The sequence below is a fragment of the Anolis carolinensis genome, chromosome 3 (genome assembly GCF_035594765.1).
Source record: "Anolis carolinensis isolate JA03-04 chromosome 3, rAnoCar3.1.pri, whole genome shotgun sequence".
Taxonomy (NCBI): domain Eukaryota; kingdom Metazoa; phylum Chordata; class Lepidosauria; order Squamata; family Dactyloidae; genus Anolis; species Anolis carolinensis.
In genome coordinates, this window is record NC_085843.1 from 184,323,001 (window position 1) to 184,343,289 (window position 20,289).

Genomic DNA, 20,289 nt, shown 5'->3' on the forward strand with positions numbered 1-20,289 from the left:
CATTTAAGGTCTTTCTTTGGCTTCCTGTCTTTTAGTAACTAATGAGGTCTTAAGAAATAATATCTTTATTATGAAACTTGGGGGGGCAAAGATCAGGTGATAATATATGCAGGCAGTCCCAGAGTTATAAACACCCGACTTACAAATTACTTGTAGTTCAGAATGAGGGTGAGACAACAGGAAGTGAGAGAAATCTACCCCTAGGAAGGGAATTTCACTCCGAAAGAGTCGTCATGAGGAAAAGATGTCTTCACTGAAGCTTTCCCACTAATCCTAGTTTCCTCAACAAGCCACATTTTTCAAAGTCTAATTATCTTAGGGACAGAAAGTGTGGTGAAATCTTAACAGGAGCACAGATAGCAAAACAAATACCACAGGGGTGTTAACCATTCCCTATGCTATCCAAAGTGTGTGTGTGTGCCTAGCTGGAGTGACACTGATAAAAATGTAGCAGTTCCGACTTACATACAAATTCAGCTTAAGAACAAACCTACAGAACCTATCTTGTTTGTAACTTGGGGACTGTCTGTACACATTGTATTAGTAACTCTACAGTAAAACATTTTATTAGTAATTTTAGAGCAAAATAAATACAGAGGTTGTAAATGGTTCCAGGTTTGAGTTTCTTGTTTTTGCGGACTGACAGATATTTTTTAGAATTAACTTTTTTCCCTCTACATTTTACTCATTGGTCCATCCCTTGGTGTTCCTATCTCTGTTGGAAACATGGATTCTGAGAAGAAACTCTTAAAAGTGCAGCCAGTGGCCAAGAGGAATGTAGCAGAGAAGGAGTATGGGCAGTATTTTGCATTTCTGACGTGATGGGTCCCATACAGTAGTAGTAATAGCAGCAGCAACAACAACAACAAAATTTGTTACCCGCTTCTCCTTGCGGTTCAAAGCAGGATACAACATTGTTAAAACAGAGAGATCAAACACAAGACTATTGAAGTACATTTAACAAGATACACACAGCTAAAATGCAGGTTAAAATCTACCAATAAAATGCAGATTTAAATTCATAAGCTGAATTGACTGGGTAGACCTGTTAGAAGACATGGATCTTCTTCTAATAATAAAAATACTATGGCTTTTGTAAAATAATAAGAACTGCCTGCCATGTTGATTGCCTTACGGAAGATTTCTCTGCCAGGCCAGTGTACTGTAATCCAAAAGTCTTCAACAACACCATCCTGATGTCCTTTACACAAGTATATTAGTTTTCTTTAATAATGAATATTGTACAAGGGATTCAACAACAATTTTGCTGTTAATGTTGCTACACCTAGGACCTGACCTTTGAGTCAGCACATTTCTATTTTGAACTTATTTTTCTAAGTTCCCTAGAAGGGTTCTCCGGATGTAACAATCCTACCTATACAGCGATCAACAAAATTAGAATAAATTATGCAAAGTAGTCAAAATGACAGAAGAAATTATACAAAACAAACTCTTGATAATGATAAAGTTTATATAGAGCACAGCATTTAAATTATCTGAGCCTGTTTTTTTTTTTTTGGTTTTTTTTTGGAAGAGCACGTACAGTAGAGTCTCACTTATCCAACACTCGCTTATCTAACGTTCTGGATTATCCAACGCATTTTTGTAGTCAATGTTTTCAATACATCGTGATATTTTGGTGCTAAATTCGTAAATACAGTAATTACTACATAGCATTACTGCATATTGAACTACTTTTTCTGTCAAATTTGTTGTTAAACATGATGTTTTGGTGCTTAATTTGTAAAATCATAACCTAATTTGATGTGTAATAGGCTTTTCCTTAATCCCTTCTTATTATCCAACATATTCTCTGATCCAACATTCTGTCGGCCCGTTTATGTTGGATGAGTGAGACTCTACTGTATTTGTGATGGCTCGCTTGCTGTCATACAGTTTTGTGTCTCCTTTGCCTTTGCAGCTCTTTCGCCCAGTTTTGTAGCACACACCCACTTCCACCCATCTGGACTGGTCAGGCATCTCATGAACTTTGCCTGTGGGACACCCCCAGTATTCAGTTTTGGAATGGGAAATTAATACTCTCTACCAATGGTATGCTGCCATTTACTATTTAGGGGGAAGCAATTAAAGTTAGCTCTGTAAGAAAGCAGCCAAAATAAGGGTTTGCTGGCATTGACTGTTCATGTGTCACTGAACTGGCACAAAGGACAGGCTTTTTGGTTGCGCCAGCAGTGGAGCCGACAGATTTCACATGCCTAATGAAAAGGAGAGCGATCAGAATAGCAATAAGGTGGGTCTCCTTCGAGTGCCGTGAAGCTCAGGGGTTTCACAATGAAGTATGGCCTCCCTGCACCGTGCAAATATTTAATGTTCCTCTAACTATCCCCTGGTTACTGGACTGTGACAGTTAATAGTTGTCAGCTGCCAAAGCTTCTGAACAGTTGGGTTCCTTTGAGAGAAAATGAGTAGTAAAAACGGAGCCAAGTCAGTCTTAAAAACTCGCCAATCAAAAATGTGCTATACCTCAGTGAGTCATCTCCTAGTTTCAGTGTGTATCTGACCTGAGCTATCTTTCAGAAGCTTTTGACCAAGCTTTGAGGCTGGTGTACTGTATATTGTATTTGCTTTTGGATACTTTACCACTATGGTTTCTGCAAATACAGGCATTCCCCAAAATTACAAACATCTGACTTACAAACAATTCATAATTAAGTACGGGGGTGAGACAACAGGACGTGAGAGAAATCTACCCCTTGGAAGGGAAATTCACCCCTGGAAGAGTTATCATGGGAAAAAGGGGTCTCAATTGAAGCTTTATCAGCAATCCTTGTTTCCACAAGTCACATTTTTCAAAATCCAATTCTCACAGGGGCTGAAAGTGAAGTGAAATCTTTTGAACAGGGGTACAGACAGCAAAACAAACACCACAGTGGTGTTAACTCTTCTACATGCTATCCAAAACATACATACATACATACATACATACATACATACATATATGGCTGGAATTACACTTAAATATGTACATGTTCCGACTTACAAATCAATTCAATTTAACAACCTACAGAACCTATCTTGTTCGTAACTTGGGGGCTACCTGTATATCAGTTGATAGCTTTATACCTTGTTTTAGCTAATAGATACAAAAAGCATTCCCTTGGTGATGGCACCCATTTCCTCTAAATACAGAGTTGTATACTGATTGTGCCAGTATGCAACTCTAACCATAGCCAAAACCATAGGTAAATATGTATGGCATATCTATTTTAAATACAGTAGAGTCTCACTTATCCAACACTCGCTTATCCAACATTCTGGATTATCCAAGCCATTTTTGTAGTCAATGTTTTCAATATATCGTGGTATTTTGGTGCTAAATTCGTAAATACAGTAATTACAACATAACATTACTGCGTATTGAACTACTTTTCTGTCAAATTTGTTGTATAACATGATGTTTTGGTGCTTAATTTGTAAAATCATAACCTGATTTGATGTTTAATAGGCTTTTCTTTAATCCCTCCTTATTATCCAAGATATTTGCTTATCCAAGCTTCTGCCGACCCGTTTAGCTTGGATAAGTGAGACTCTACTGTATTGTCTTTTATAATGCAAAATAAAGAATCATTTTAAAAGTACAGCATTTAAGATGTTGAAACAATGTACTGAATTATTTCCCCTAAAATAATAATATAATGAAATATTTATATCCTGCCCCCTTTCAAGAAGGACTCGGGACAGCTTACAACAAATAAATATAGAACCAAGCAAGAGTAAAACATAATACATAGTACATAAAACAATTCCTTAAATTTCTTGAAATTGTATCTTCAAGGATAATTTCAGAACTGATCATTTCAGAATTCAGCGACTTTCTATTGTATTGTCTGAGAATGCCTGCCATAGACGTGGGCGAAACGTCAGGAGAGAATACTTATAGGACATGGCAATAAAGCCCGGAATACATACAACAACCCTGTTTCTATTGTATTCTTGCTATGGTATTTTGCATTGTTCAGAAGATGACATAAATCATTCATATCATGTTACAGTAGAGTTCCGGTTATCCGACATAAACGGGCAGGCTGAATGTCGGATAAACTAAACTGTCAGACAACAGGGAGGCCCTATTATCCCTCCTGGCAAGCCAAGTGCTTGCTGAAGGGAAGAGCTTCGTCCCTCCAGCAAGCACCCAGTTTAGAGAAGCCCGCTGCGTGTTGCTGCCTAGCAACACTCACCGGGTTTCTCCAAAGTGCCAGGTGCTTGCCGGAGGGAGGAGCCTCTTCCCTTCGGCAAGCATCCAATTTAGAGAAGCCCGGTGCATGTTGCTAGGCAGCAACACGCACTGGCATTCTCCAAAGTGCCAGGTGCTTGCTGGAGGGAAGAATCTCGTCCCTCCAGCAAGCACCCTGGGCCACGTGTCCTGGCACATCGGATAATATGGTACGTCAGATAACCAGAAGTCAGATAACCGGAACTCTACTGTAATTGTTTTGATGGCGTCATATGCTTGTGCTCGATTTCTTGCACACTACCACTATATATAAACACAAATGCAAGTACCAATGGTGTACATGTCAGATTCCTGCCTCCTTTATCAGTGGCAAGAGAATACGTATAACTTCTTCTTATTCATTTCATTGACCCTTTACCAATGGTGCTGAGAGCAAATCTGGACCCTGCTGATCTTTTTGGAGTGATGAGTGAGGACAATGTTCACCACCAGCAGCTCTGTGCACTGGGTAAAGGCTACCAGTGGGTGATTGCCGATGTATGGGGTGGCTGAGCTAAGTGCCACTGGGCCAAGCTGGCGACTTTTGGTTATGCAGAGCAGCAGCTCCTGGCTGTTTCTAACTGTTGCAAAACTTTTCTAAAGTATCATGTTGGTGACACACCTTGTTACAAATGCATCATTTCGTGACACAGTCATTCAGTTTTACTCATAAACTGGAGGATAAATCAATCCCATATAAGAGACACAGACCCATACATAAATGATAATAATGAAATGTTTGCATGACAAGCCTGTACACTGTAGGTGACACACTCATGACACATAGTTTGGTAAGTTCTGTATTAGGGACTGCTGGCAGGAGGTAGGTGGAAAGTCAAGTCTTCCTGCATCCAGGTTGACAGAACAGATACTAGTAATTCGCAGGTTCAGATCCCGGGAGTGCAGTCATGCTGGCCACATGACCTTGGAGGTGTCTACGGACAACGCCGGCTCTTTGGCTTAGACATGGAGATAAGCACCAACCTCTAGAGTCAGACATGACTGGACTTAACGTCAGGGGAAACCTTTACCTTTTTTATTATGTGTTATAAATATGATTCAGTTCCGATGCGTAATTCTAGGTTACACATTTGTAATTGCAATTGTGAATTCCAGCTGTTATTTTAATTTTTTTTAAAAAGTTCAAGCTTAATATTTGAAGGAGATTATCCTCCCTCAATAGAGGATGGGAGGGAGGGGAGCAGACATTTAGAAGAGTATTGTATTAATTTAACCTCTTGCAATGAGTAATAAGAAGTCTCAAAGGAACTTTGAGCCCCTTCCCTCTGATTTATGCAAAATAAGATTTAAATTTTTTACACTCTACAATTTCTCCCAATCCAGATACCGTTAACTGTGCAAGAAGAGACTCTTTTGCCTCAGTCCAGATACTTCAACAAGTAGTATACCAGCTTATACATTATAGATTTATCAAAGAGCAATGAGAGTTTGAAAAAAATAGAAAGCTACTGTGTTTTGTATTTCTAAAACCGTACACATTATGCTCATCTGGAAAACAGCATGGGAAAATTACATCATTTGTATAAAATAATATATAAACAGGGTTAAAAGTGTGGAATATTTGATATTCCTTCCTTTGGGTCTCAAGGAAGGATACAGAATTGACAGCAGAATCCTAAGCAGACTTAGGATTTATTTGATGTTAGCCTACGCATTTTGGAATAATTCATTTTGGAATGCAATGGGAGATTCTGCTAAGCTTTTTCCTCTTACAGTATAGTGGCCTTTGTACCACTCTGCCTCTGATCCTTCTTACTTCTCACCTGTTTCAGATTCTATTATCTTCTATAAAGTGTATGGTACTGACTTCTGCGTCATGGAAAAAGGATTCCCAAAAATGAGACCAATGGAGGATTCCAATTTACAACCAGTGTGCATATACTAATTTATATTTAGAGATGTAGATAAAGAAAACTGTGCAAGTTAAGCAGAAATGCCATATAATTAAACATAGCAGTGAAATTCTCTTTTGGTCTGTTTCAGTATAAAGGGAAGAGTTGGAATGAGAAAAGAAAACAAAGGAGGCTTAACGGCACCCTTAGCTGTTTATTTTGCCATCAGCTTTCATGCATTATTGCTCATTTCCTCAGGCAGAGTACAATACACTACCCGCAGATAAACATGTCTGCTTCATAGCTGTGGAGGAAAATCAGAGTGAAATGATATATTAAATATTGACAATTATATGAAAAATTCTGTTTTCATGGATGTTTGTTCTGCTGAAGGCAGGGGTTTTTTTTAATAAAAGGTTTTTTATCATGTCAGAAGCAAATTGACAATATGCTGCAAGTTGCTTCTGGTGTGAGAATCGGCAGTCTACAAAGACGTTGCCCAGAGGATGCCCAGATGTGTTACCATCCTGCAGAGAGGCTTCTCTCATGTCCCTACATGGGAAGTTAGGGCTGACAGACGGGAGCTCACCCCATCTCGCGGATTCGAACCACCAACCTTCGAGTCTTCAAGGCAGCAGTTCAGCCAGCACAAGGGTTTAACCCATTGCGCCAACACGGTTGTACACTTTATTGAAAAGCTATATGTGGAGTGCTAAGAAGCCCCTTATTTATTAATAGACTATAGTCAGTAAGTGTAACCCAAACCACCTGTTTCTCTTTAACATCTTCTCTTAAAACTCATTTGTGTCAAAACAGCCAGATTATTCTGAGACACTTGAATGTCCTGACACGTTTTGGATGTTACCCATTCTGTTGTCAGATTTGTGTCCATGGTGTACAGGGAATTTGCAGACTCAGGGCTGTGGCTTCCTTGGTTGAGTCTCTCCATCTGGAATGCAATCTTCCTCTTTTCCAATGGCCTTCTACTTTACTAAGCATTACTCTCTTTTCTTGCAGACCGAAAGGTCCCAGGTTCAAACCCTGGGAGCGGCGGAGCAGCGGGTGCAGCCGCTGTTAGCTCCAGCTTCTGCCAGCCTAGCAGTTCGAAAACATGCCAATGTGAGTAGATCAATAGGTACTGCTCCGGCGGGAAGGTAAGGGCGCTCCATGCAGTCATACTGGCCACATGACCTTGGAGGTGTCTACAGACAACGCTGGTTCTTCGGCTTAGAAATGGAGATGAGCACCAACCCCCAGAGTCAGACATGACTGGACTTAACGTCAGGGGAAACCTTTACCTTTACATTTACAATAGTCTCAGTTTAGTCATCTTGTCTTCTAGAGATAATTTTAACTCACTCTATGACACATTTATTTATCTTTTTAGCTGCCAATGATGTCTGTAGAACTCTTCTCCAGAACCATATCTCAAATGAATTGGTAAGTTGGTTTTCAATATACTGTGGTGTAATATGTCTGTTATGTAGCTCTATTTAATTCAAGGAAATGAACCTATTGTACGGATGATCCATGAGTCAAATTGTCCATAGGATCAAAATTACTGCAATTCCGGTAGACTTTCTCAAATAATTCTTCCATGAGTCTAGACTAGTGGTTCTCAACATCTGGGTCTCCAGATGTTTTGGCCTTCAACTCCCAGAAATCCTAACAGTTGGTAAACTGGCTGGAATTTCTGGGAGTTGTAGGCCAAAACACCTAGGGACCCACAGGTTGAGAACCACTGGTCTAGACGATAAATACGTCATTGTTGCATCACAGGTAGAAGAAAGGTTCAGGAATACAAGAAATTAGGAAGTGTTGTTCCAGGTCACACATGAGTATATTTGCATCCTGTGGTGCTGTAACAGTGCATCAGTAACCCTGGCAGTTCAGCCGAGTTGTCCTGTCAGAGTATTACCCAACTGCTAACTACAGATGGCTATTTCTTACAATTTGCTTTCCTTTATTATTTTTAAATTGGCATGAAATTATCTCCATTTCAGATTCTCTTTGGTTAGCTTTACCAGCCTTTATGTCATCTTTAGGCTTTCTAATGGGGTGCTACAGGAATCTAATCTCCACAACCATTTTGCCTAAACATTATGGGACCTCTTTATGGGATGCAAACCACAGTGTTATATACTAAGACTTTATAAAATGTATCCAAATGTTCAATGCAACACATGCATTTCAAAACAACATTTTAAACAACTCAGATTATGACTTTAAAATGCTTTGCCTATTTTTGGTTCATTTTAAGGGATGATGATGATTCTGGCCACAATTGTTTATTCTTGTTACCTGACACTTACAGATCTACTGCACAAGCACTGGCAGAGAACATCAGGGAGTGTTTGTGCAAACATCAGATACACCTGTCTTATTTGGACCACCTCTTCCTTTCCCCTCATTTGTCCCTCTATTTCAAATCTTCCTGTTTGACTCCCCCTTCTCTTTCAGCTTAATGGCATATGCAAATGCCGTTGCTGCAACAACTAGATCAGGTAGTCACTGAATCAGCCCAGCAGCTATGTGGCCATGCTACTGCTATGTCCATTTGCAAGGTAAAAAATCGGGGGGGGGGGGGGCAAGTTTCATAGTGTACCTCAGTGTACCAATAGTTCCAGACTGCCAAAAAAATATATCATAGTTCCAGGTATAATCTCAACTCCTATCTTCAGTTTTCAACTTTGTCTGCTTTCCATAAACTGGCAAAACTAAGAGGCTCTACTTTATGTAATAGTACAGTTGCTTGTACATCTACTTGTAACAAAACGTAAAATCAAATAAAAGTAAATTGAATAGATTCACTATGATTGCCTGAATAAAACTGATTTTAAATCGAATACACCCAAACATGCTGATGTTATTATTAATTAAGGTACTAAAAGAAATAATGTACATTTAGTATTTCAGAATTTCTCCCTTAAAATCCTCCTCTTCATTAACAGAAATAAACAGCACCTCTTCGCCATGGGTTCAAACCTTTTGCATCACAACTTCCCAGACTCTATGTTTGTTATCATTTTGCAAAGAAAGAACTAGGAACTTTTTTTTCATGACGGCTAGCATCCTTGGACTCCATTAGAAAAATAATAGAGGTCCTCCCAATATTTTTTTTAGATCACAACCCAGTATCTTTGACATTGCTCAATAAAGCGTTTTAATTGGACATTGTTGCAAGATAGTCATTGCCTTTTTGAAGCAATGTTAGAAGTTATTAGTATCAAGTTTTAACAGATGGAAAAAATATGCTTCCTATAGAACCACAGACCCCTTCTACACTGACAGATAATCCAGGTTATCAGAGCAGAAAAAATCCACATCTGAGTTGAACTGTATTGTTTTAGTCTGTACTGCCATATAATCCAGTTCAAAGCAGATCATGGGGATTTTATATAGCTGTGTAGAAGGGACCACAGCTAAGGTTTTCTTTAAAAGAAGTTTATTAATGTGACAATTATAACCTCACGTTAAGTAAATGGTAGCTACGTTTATCCAGGATTTGTTTTGTTCTTTTTAGTGTACAGTTCATATAGTCTTGCATGTAAGTCATACTTTGTGTCAAGGATGTAACTCAATAAATGTCACTGTTTAGGAGCAGTTGAGTTTGAACATCTATGTCTAGTTTTCAAATTTTCTTTACTGTGCAGGTGAGAGGTTTTCTAGTTTTCCCCATTCAGTTGCGATATAATTCTCTGTGTGCCTGGCCTAGCTTCAAAATACATCCATTATAAGATTGATATGATCTTTGAGTACTCTGAGACTTATTTTACTGATATATGAAAAGCTGTTCATGTTGGATAATTCTTATCTGCTAGTATCTTCATAATGAGAGATCCAGCATGGTGTAGTGGTTGAATGTTAGACTATGACTCCAAGAGGCCAGAGTTTCAACTCCTGCTTGGCAATGGAAACTTACTGGGTGACCTTGAACAAATCACACCCTTGGCTTCAGAAGAAGGCAAAGGAAACCTCCTCTGAACAAGTTTTGCCAAGAAATCCCTGCGATTGATTCACCTTGACATGACTTGAAGTCACACAACAACCAATCTTCAGGGTAGAAAGGTTGCAGCTTTCTGCAAGTAATGCACAACCCTCTCCCCTCTTTTCTAAATCATCAGTACCATCAGAATACAATCAGAATTGACTTTTCCCTTTTTATTTAATACTGCATTTATTCTACTGAAGGCTGAGTCTAAAAACAAAGCCAGAGAAATCCCGTATCACAATTGCTTTATTTATCAGTATCAAATTACATAGTAAAGTAATGAAGAACATTTTGAGAATGTCTCCTTTGAATACTGTAGTACAAGTAAAAGAAAATCTTGCATTTATTTGAAGTACATTATTGTTTTAAAACTGTGCGTTAAAATAAAAGAATTCTTTTGGCATATCTTGATGAGATTGCCTGCACGAACATTTCTGTACTTCATTTTCACACATGTATACATTTATATACATATACATATACACTTTGAGAGACAACCTCAAGCTCACAACTAGGGAGAGTCCTCTTATGGGATTTATTTATATAAAAAAATACCCTGATCCTGCTGTGAAGGAAATGGCATCCCAAAGCTAACTCAAGTGTTAAGGATCATGGTCCCACCCTCACTTACAAATCCTTCTAAATTTCCCAAAGCAGCATTCTACAAGTTAGCACTCTTCAGATGTTTGATGACAGCCCTCATCATCTTACTGAACATTGCAACAGAGACATGGAATGAAGATGATGGAAGTTATTGTCCAACACACATGAGCACACAGAGGATTTTTTTTCTCATGTCCACCATTGCAATACTGCTAATTCTGTCTTCCACTAGTAGAGTATGTTGATGATTTTTCACTTGGCTGAGGTGACTAGCACAGGACAGGGTGATATACCCTACAGGAATATACTAAACGTGTTAACAGCAGCCAAACAACTGTGGATGTCCTCATATAGTGTTGTTGCTAGAAACTGCACTAAAGAGTCCCAAGCTGAACAGAGCCTGGCCTCTTATTTAAGACATGCAGGACACTGTTGGTTGGAGAGAGGTAGAGGGGATCAAAACAAAGATGTGTGAAAAGTACACGTGAATAGAAGTACAGAAACCTCAATGCAGGGTAACTGGGGAAGGAGGGAAAGGCAAGCAGCGCCTCCTCTTGAGCCATTGAGTGGCCCAGGATCAGTGGAAGTCAGGCTTCTCTGGGAAGGTGCAGCCGGAACGTTTTATAATCACACTGGCAGCATAGTGTCCGGCTCGGATGCACTCTGTCAGCGGTCGGTCGTACACAAGCTGAGAAAGGAAACCTGAAGAACAAGACAGAAACAAAGCATTAAAACAATCTGGGAACCTGCCTATTAAGCTCTATGTGAAGAGGTTAAAAACACTTTTATTTATCACACTTGTATCTTGGTCCATTCCATGGATATATTGTACTTACTGAAGTTTTTCAAAGTTCAAGAATGTTGGCCTCAAATGGCTCACGAACCCCTATTAACTAGATGATTTGGCTCGTTGAGCCAGCTTTTTGGAGTATTATATTTTACTGATAAACTATTAAACAGTATGTGCTAGAGCTAGTTCAAAGAATGCTCAATAGTTCAAACTGACTCATATGTTCCCAAAAGCATTATTTACAATTACACACTCTTCCGCTCCCCTCCCCCTGTTACATTCTTGTATTCAAGTACATCTTGTTTAATGCAAATCTGGCACAGTGCGTTAAAGCGCTGAGCTGCTAAACTTGCGGACCAAAAGGTCCCAGGTTCAAATCCCGGGAGCAGAATGAGCGCCCGCTGTTAGCCCCAGCTCCTGCCAACCTAGCAGTTCGAAAACATGCAAATGTGAGTAGATCAATAGGTACTGCTCCGGCGGGAAGGTAACGGCGCTCCATGCAGTCATGCTGGCCACATGACCTTGGAAGTGTCTATGGACAACGCCGGCTCTTCGGCTTAGAAATGGAGATGAGCACCAACCCCCAGAGTCAGTCACGACTGGACTTAATGCCAGGGGAAACCTTTACCTACCTTGTCCCTCCAATTAGAACCGGAGTCCATTCTCAAGCTAAAGGTTACAGTTCTAGTTTTGAGAGCAAATGAAAAATATTGATTGCCCATTTGGATGAAAAGATAAACCAGCAATTCCCAAAGTGGGCGCTACCGCCTCCTGGTGGGTGCTGCAGCGATCTAGGGGTGATGATGGCCACAGGTGCATTTGCCATTTGCATTAATACATATATCTTTCTGTTCAATTACTATTAAAATTAAAAAATTAATTTCCAGGGGGTGCTAAGTAATATGTTTTCTGTAAAGAGGACGGTAGGCCAGTGGTTTGGGAACCACTGAGATAAACTATAATTTGTGTCAAACAAGAAAACGGTTTATGAGCTGGAGCAGACTGAAAGAACATGTAAGTAAGACTCTAATTGATGTAACATCAAACTATGGTTGATGGACCAAGTCCTGTAACTCTACCAGGAAGGTAGACATCAAATCACATTCATGTCTTGCAATTTAGCTTGCCTCCACCAGCAGCACAGACTTCTTTAAGCTGATTGAATGCTGTTATTTAATCCAACTCAATCAATGAAAGCATTTTTTTTAAAAAAAAAACTTTTAATGCCTGATTTGTTCAGATTTTCTGTATTTTACTAAGAAGTGATGGGACTATACTATGTCTGGGGGTATTTCCATCTATCCTCATGTCATATAATCCAGGATCTAAATGTGACATCCAAGGTTCATGTCGGATGACTTCTATTATAAATTCAATTCTGTAGAAATTTTTGAAATGCTTAGTACTGCATTTCTCATCCACCAGAATCAGAAACCAACCTGCCACCTACAGTGGCCCATCCACCTTAAAAAAGAACTCTAGAGAGAAGTAAACGCCTTTTAACAGGTTTTTAGAATATATGGGGAGCTGTGACTGAGTAAAAGGTAAAGGTAAAGGTTTCCCCTGATGTTAAGTCCAGTCATGTCTGACTCTGGGGATTGGCGCTCATCTCCATTTCTAAGCCGAAGAGCCGGCGTTGTCCGTAGACACCTCCAAGGTCATGTGGCCGGCATGACTGCATGGAGCGCCGTTACCTTCCCGCTGGAGCGGCACCTATTGATCTACTCACATTTTCATGTTTTTGAACTGCTAGGTTGGCAGAAGTTCAGCAGCTCAGTGCTTTAACACACTTCGGCTGAGTAGGAGGGGCAAAATCTTGATACTTCGTTCTCTGTACACTGTTGTACACCAATTGGTGTTGCTCACTACTTTTAATGAATTCAATGCCATGTGTTCTGAGAAATGCAAAAGCAAGACCATGGATAATATGGGATTTTTTTAAAAAATCTTTATTATTGTTCTATGTTGCTCTTTTAGTTATAGTTTTCCATTCTTATATTGGACTATACATTTTAATCTATTTTAGTCTGTGAATAATTCAGAAAATTGGCCAACTGAACATGTAGATTTTTAAATGTAGAGCCAGTGTGGGATAGTGGTTTGAATGTCAGATTAGGACTCTGGAGACCATAGTTCAAATCTTGCTTGTTCATGGAAACCCATTTGGTAACCTTGGGCAAGTCATACTCTCACAGCCTTAGAGGAAGGCAATAGCAACCCCCTCCCTGATCCAATCTTGCTAAGAAAACCCCATAATTAGATTTTCCATAGGATTGCCATTAGTCCGAAATTAGACAGACTGTTTTGGCAATTTTCTCTATATATGAAATATTAATAAATATCCTCATCATAGAACAGCTATAAAAGACTGCTGAGTTCACTAAAACATGCAGTTCACAAACTGGTAAGACTAAATGAATCTAGGACAAAAAAGAAAATAGAGCTGCTGGTGTGGTCTCCCTGAAGAAATCTCAAATTGGCACATTCCATGCCCAGGTTTGCCAGATATGTCTTAGCTGTAGCAGCACTCAATTGACCAGTGTGGCCACACTTTCGGGTGTGAAACAGTATATTTGGCAAATATTATATTATCTTTCTGAGTATCTCAGGTAAACCAGTCTGTTGCCCATTAAATTAAAACATTTTCTTATAGAACATAATCCCTGGATATAAAAATTGTCAGGCATTAAAACTTAAATTCCTGAAAGGCATGTCATCTGCTGGAAGATTTTAAGCGGATAAAGCCTGAGAGCAAGTAGGGTCTGTCTGTGTATTAAAAAAAAGCAGCGGAAAGCCAGATATTTCTGAATCAGAGTGTCTAGAACAGACACACACTATACAGACTCAGACACCCCTGACTGAGTTTGGCAAAGCGCAGAGCCAGAAAAAGAAGGAAAAAAAGTTTATACAGAAAGGTGAAAAATGAGCCTTTTCATTTTGCCCACTGCTTAAGAATATATACAAAAATGGCAAGCATTGGTAAAGAGTTTGAGGGGTAGGAAAAAATTCTAGAAAAAAAGGTTCTACAGAATGCAGGGTCACACCATCCCATTTTCAGCTCTTACAAAGTGCCAGAATGTGATATCATGGCTACCATTTTGGGTAACTGGAAGTGACGACACGTTACTATTTAGCCATTTTTAGCTCATTTTGTCTTTCGGGAAAATTTGCCTCCCCCCTGTTTTAAGAGCGGGGAGCATCTTGAAATGGCCTTTTAGAGTTTTGCAAGGGAGCATCATCTATTTTGGTGTATTCTTTTATTACATAGTGTTTTCCTTTAGGAATTGAAAGAATACTGACTGTTGTTTTCCCAGTGGGAAAAAGAACCAGTTGGAAAGAATAGCACAGAGACAAGACATGTGTATACCGTATATACTCGAGTATAAGCCAACCCAAATATAAGCCGAGGCACCTAATTTTACCACAAAAAACTGGGAAAACATTGACTCCAGTATAAGCCGAGATACCAATACAATTACATTAATTGAGGCATCCGTAGTTTAATTTTTTTTAGTCTTTCAAACTGTAATTTAAGATATGACTGTTAACTCTGATTAAATCATTATTTTCATCTTCTTCAATGTAAATGTGCTTATGTATCCTTTTAATAATAATAGAGTGAAATAATAAATATAATAATAATAATAATAATAAATGTAATAATAGAGTAAAATAATAAATGTATTAATAATAATAAAAATAGAGTAAAATAAATGTAAAAGTAACAACAATAGAGTAAAATAATAAATGTAATAATAATAATTAATAGAGTAAAATAATAAATGTAACAACACCAATAATAATAGAGAAAAATAATAAATATACCATATATACTTGAGTATAAGCTGACCTGAATATAAGCCCACCAGGACACTCACCCGAGTATATGCTGAGGGGTTTTTTTTCAGTCCTAAAAAAGGACTGAAAAACTAGGCTTATACTCAAGTATATACAGTAATTTTCAACTGATATCCTAATATTTGCACAACATACAGTATTTTGTGAAATTGTTTCGTGAAATGTTGGGGGGACAGATAGGCGCAAAAAAAGTTTCGTTCACAAAAAGCATCTATTGACATAAATGCCTCACTGTTTCCAGTTTTTTTTTAAATCAAATGCCAGTTTTAGTGGTATTTACTCAGGCTTCCTCTTTCACGTAAAAGAACTGTATACATTCCTGAGCAGAAGAATTTTACAAAAACGTCAGGATGTGCAAATACCAGCAAAAATTGGACAGAAACATTTATTTTCTCTACCATCAGAGAGAATATCATGAGAATTATTTATCCTGAAGATTTCCCAGTTGCAAAATGTTTCCAGTTGGGTGTTTGTGAGCCAAGGTTCTTGGGATTGTGGGCCTGGGATTGCCCTTGAAAAATGTTCAGAAGCTGCTGTTGGTTCAAAATAATAGCCACGCTGCTCTTAAGAATATTAAAAGAATTTTTTTAATGATTTTATTTCAAGGTTGTTTTAATTTGTGTTTATTTGTTAATTGCCTTGAGGGTCTGTGTGAGCTGGGAGGCAATGCAGAAATACTTTAAACAAACAAACAAACAAATAAGAAATAAACTAAAAGACTAGATGTTCAATTCTATCTCCACCATGGGTTCAACAGATAGCTCCGAGGAGCCTCCATGTTTTGTCAGTAGAATATGCAGCTATTAAAAAGGCTTGTTGGGGAAACAAATGAGAAATTATTTATTTATTATTATTTATTAACCTTATTCATATGCTGCCTTTCTCTCTGAGGGGACTCAAGGCAGCTAACAACCATACACTTTCATCAATTTAAAACAAAGTGAATACAAAAATTAAACAATTAAACCATTAATAGTAGTGTTCTCCCACTTTCGATGTGAAACTATTACTATTTGCTAATATATATTCCTTTTTCTTTTATTTTTTAAACATAAAATCTCTAATAACGATATTATAAAAAAACAATTAATAGTACTGTGTGTGTTAGGTTAAAATACAGTAAACTATAATAAATACAATTAAAATAAATGTTTAAACGCGATTATGAGGGCATTTCTGGTTTTTCTACTTAGGTGAGATAGATAGATAGAGCTGTGCCCTTCTACCAGCCCAGTTATTGCCAGTATAGAAACGCATCCCAAATTCCTTTAATGAATTAGCTCAGTCTACATATTCCAAACAAAAGATCTCATTCATGTTCCGACACACAACACCAACTGTACGAAATTACAAATGAAAGGGGGAAAACCCACCTGTCTACTCACATCCTATTTGCTCTTGGGAAAAGTATGTTTAATAAGTAGCAAGACTCTCTTGCCCAGTTACCAGAGTTTAAATGAAATCTAATTAAACTAGTGCAACTCTTCTCCGCCTGCCTAAGGCCATGTGGTTACCTATTTGAAGGAATACATTCTGGGAATTCCAATTTGTCCTGTTACGTATTGACTTAGCCTTCCGCAGCCATGACAGTCGACCATGAAAAATTGCAGTTCAGCTCATCCACTCTGGCACCATGCTAAGGACTTGCTTCCCTCTCACAAAGAAAAATCAATACCATGTTTGAGCAAACACATTTACAGCTTTATTAGGATGTCTTGCTTGTTCCATAACAGCTACTTGAAACTGCAGTAGCAAATCGACTCAGCTCAGTTAAACTGAGAGAGCTGGGTAAAGAGGCCCATCGATAAGGATGTTATAAAAATACTCTTCAGGAGACCAGAAGGCTGGAACAAACAGCCTGAGATGTGTCAATATTTTTACTCAGTAGCAATATTTTCCTCTCAAAAAATAAAAAATACACACAGTGAGATCACTGCTTATCAGAAGGAGCATGTACAAAATAGTAAATACTTCTTTTCTAGTCAGATAGCATCCCACTGTAGGGGGTTGAATTTTGTCTTTTATTTGCTATATATTCAGCACAATTTCTTTTCATTATTTACACACCATCATGAAAAGGAGCAGCAGAACCTAAAAGCAGCCAGGAGATCTGTTAAATGTCTTTAGGCAAGGCTTAAGATTGAGGTTGAATGGCAAAACATGTAGGGAGGACAGCAATAGAAAAATTGCTGGTTGGGGATTCTAGAAGCTGTTTAAAAGAAGGCAGGTGATCTTAGACAGTTGTACTGGGAGGTACAGTAGAGTCTCACTTATCCAAGCCTCGCTTATCCAAGCCTCTGGATAATCCAAGCCATTTTTGCAGTCAATGTTTTCAATATATCGTGATATTTTGGTGCTAAATTCGTAAATACAGTATTTACAACATAACATTACTGCGTATTGAACTACCTTTTTCTGTCAAATTTGTTGTATAACATGATGTTTTGGTGCTTAATTTGTAAAATCATAACCTAATTTGATGTTTAATAGGCTTTTCCTTAATCCTTCCTTATTATCCAAGATATTCGCTTATCCAAGCTTCTCCCGGCCCGTTTAGCTTGGATAAGTGTCTACTGTACCATGAGAGCAAATTGAGTCATCTCACACCTAGGGACAGTATAGGCAAGAGAGAAGAAAGTGGCAGTGGTCAAGACAAAGAATGACAAATTATTTGAAATTTAATATTGTACTTAAATTTAAAAAAGACAAAGAGTGAGGACACTGAGAGATGACATGACTTGGAGATAAGACTGAAGAGCAAAAAGAAGCGAGGGAGAAAAGAAAGCAAAGGATAATATTTTTCATCAGACTGCTGTCTCCAATTCTCTAAAAAAGGCATGGGCAAACTTCGTTGGAAGCATAGGTTGTGTTTAAGAGCAAGCAAAAGACTGAGGCAGATTTTACACTGCCATAGAATGCAGTTTTAACTGCATTCTATGGGTCTACACTTACTATATAATGCAGTTTGGAGCTGCATTATGTTGTTGTTGTTGTTGTTGTTGTTATAATCATCATCTTTATTTATACCCCACCTTTATTCCTGTGGCGACTCAAGGTGGCTAACAGTCCACACCAGGCAGGGTAGATCCAGCCTCAGGCTTCCAATGGGTCAGAACAGATCTCAATGTACATCTGATCCAACTTTCATATCGACCTAAACTGAGCCACCTTCATGAACAATATTTGGGATTCAATGTAGGGTGGCATCATGCATCACAGGAGCATGAAGCCATCCCAGGGGGCCTTCTTTTCACCTGAAAATATCAATTGGTTGGATAACGTAAGTAGTAAATGGGAGGTGCATAAAAAGGATACAACGCTTTCTTGTGACTCCCAATGTGATTTACCTGGTTTTTAAAGTACTTGTGAACTTCAAAACCCACAACATGTAGTATGAAGTCTGACTAACAGAATGTTGGTGCTGGAAAAGGGCAAAACTAATATGAATAGGGCATGATTCACACACCTGGGATCAGGACGTTTTCTGACCATGACTCAGCCTATGTAGAATAGGGCAGTAAGAAAATCAAGGAGTATCTTAGGTATCAATGACTTTTAAAAGAATATGTGGCATCATGTCCTAACTCTGTAACAGACTCAAAGTGATACTTGATTATTTGGTCTTGTCCTATATTTTAACCTGTCCTTTCTAGCAAACTTTGAGCTTGTACCTTTATCTTTGAAGCTGACTATTTGCCTTATCACAGAGTAAGCAAAGAGTAGACATCCCATCTGAAATCCTGTCACTGTCTCCTGCAGAATTCTGGAGCTTGTAGTCTAATGAGATTCAAGACTTCTCCTGGCTGAGCGGTTTTTAAAGGCCCATGTGCTAAACTACAAGCTTCAGAATTCTGGAAGATGAAGCCACAGGATTTCAGATGGGATGCAGACTCTTTGCCTTTAAGCTCTAGCGTGAGAAGACCGGTATCACACCACAGTAGGAATGGGCAACCTTGGAAGCCTTTTGGTGCCTCCTCTCCTGATGTCATCAACAACATTCAGTAGCACCCGTGTTACTATTATGGTGCAAGATCATTTGAGAGTACCTTCCTGAGCCACAGAGTCATGTACAAGCGGTTTTCACCAAAAGAGAGGAACTGGTACCTTGTAACACAATCTGGAGTGTGTGAATAGTGCTGGAAGGGCAACTGTTAGGGGCGCAAAGGAAGGATTCAAAAACCACTTGTGTCCAATAATCACATGTTGCCCACCCTGCCCTACATAACTGTCATAATACCTAGTAGGGCCTCGTGTACACTGTACACCATCTGCTTTATCGGAAAACTTCCTACCCAGAGAAACTGTGCTCCTGTGACTCTGGACACATAGAAATAACAAAACATGTGCTCCTGCAGTGTCTGTTTTATAGAAACATTCGTAATAGTCTCATATCACCACTGCTTTACAAACACCCAGGACGCTCAGGACACTTTTACACCACCGTGCTGCTCTCGGACACCAAATCATTACAACATATATAGTTGGCAAGTTCTGTGCAGCAGCACTTGAAATTCACTGGGTGATGACCGGTACCATGAGCTAGCATTTTTACTTATTGGAAACTTGTAATTATAGTTATAGTTAGTGCTCCCATGCCTAGTATTTGGACTTGTTTGACTGTGCTCCCCTCTCCTTGTGCCCCCTATGTGCTCATACCCCTCTCTCTAGATACTTTTCTCTTGTTGCAAGTGTTTGTTCATCAGCAATAGCTTGTTGGTGCAGTCTCAAAATGTTTTATTACTTTATCTTAGCTTTTATCATTGCTAAAATTGTTATTTAATGCTGGTTTAAGTCTCATACTTTGCAATGTTTTTAAAACTCACCTTTCAAATGTTGTATTTTGATGCCTAAATGTTCTACTGGTTCTTTCAATGCTGGTCATTGACTGAAATAAAAATGTTCTGTTCTGTACCGTTGGCTTCATCTGGGGCACATGGGAACCTTATGCTCTGGATTGGCC

At 38.7% G+C, this 20,289-nt stretch overlaps 1 protein-coding gene and 1 long non-coding RNA gene across 7 annotated transcripts in view; one reads left to right on the forward strand and one right to left on the reverse strand.

Annotated features, from left to right (window-relative positions):
• Positions 1-12,674, forward strand: part of LOC107983065 (uncharacterized) — a 32,654-nt gene extending 19,980 nt beyond the window's left edge. Inside the window, exons 3-5 of one of the 2 annotated variants that reach the window (XR_001730510.2) lie at positions 7,105-7,206; positions 7,475-7,527; positions 8,402-12,674. This is a non-coding gene — a long non-coding RNA (uncharacterized LOC107983065). Of the gene's footprint in view, positions 1-7,104; positions 7,207-7,474 lie in introns of both variants that reach the window. The other variant, XR_010005007.1, reaches the window with a different exon arrangement.
• The window catches only part of adk (adenosine kinase), a 193,751-nt gene continuing 183,768 nt past the window's right edge, over positions 10,307-20,289 (reverse strand). For all 5 annotated transcript variants that reach the window (XM_062977450.1, XM_008114276.3, XM_062977449.1 and 2 more), the window contains one exon: positions 10,307-11,383. In XM_062977450.1, coding sequence (XP_062833520.1) covers positions 11,259-11,383 — 125 coding nt within the window. In that variant the 3' untranslated portion in view covers positions 10,307-11,258. The remainder of the gene's footprint in view (positions 11,384-20,289) is intronic.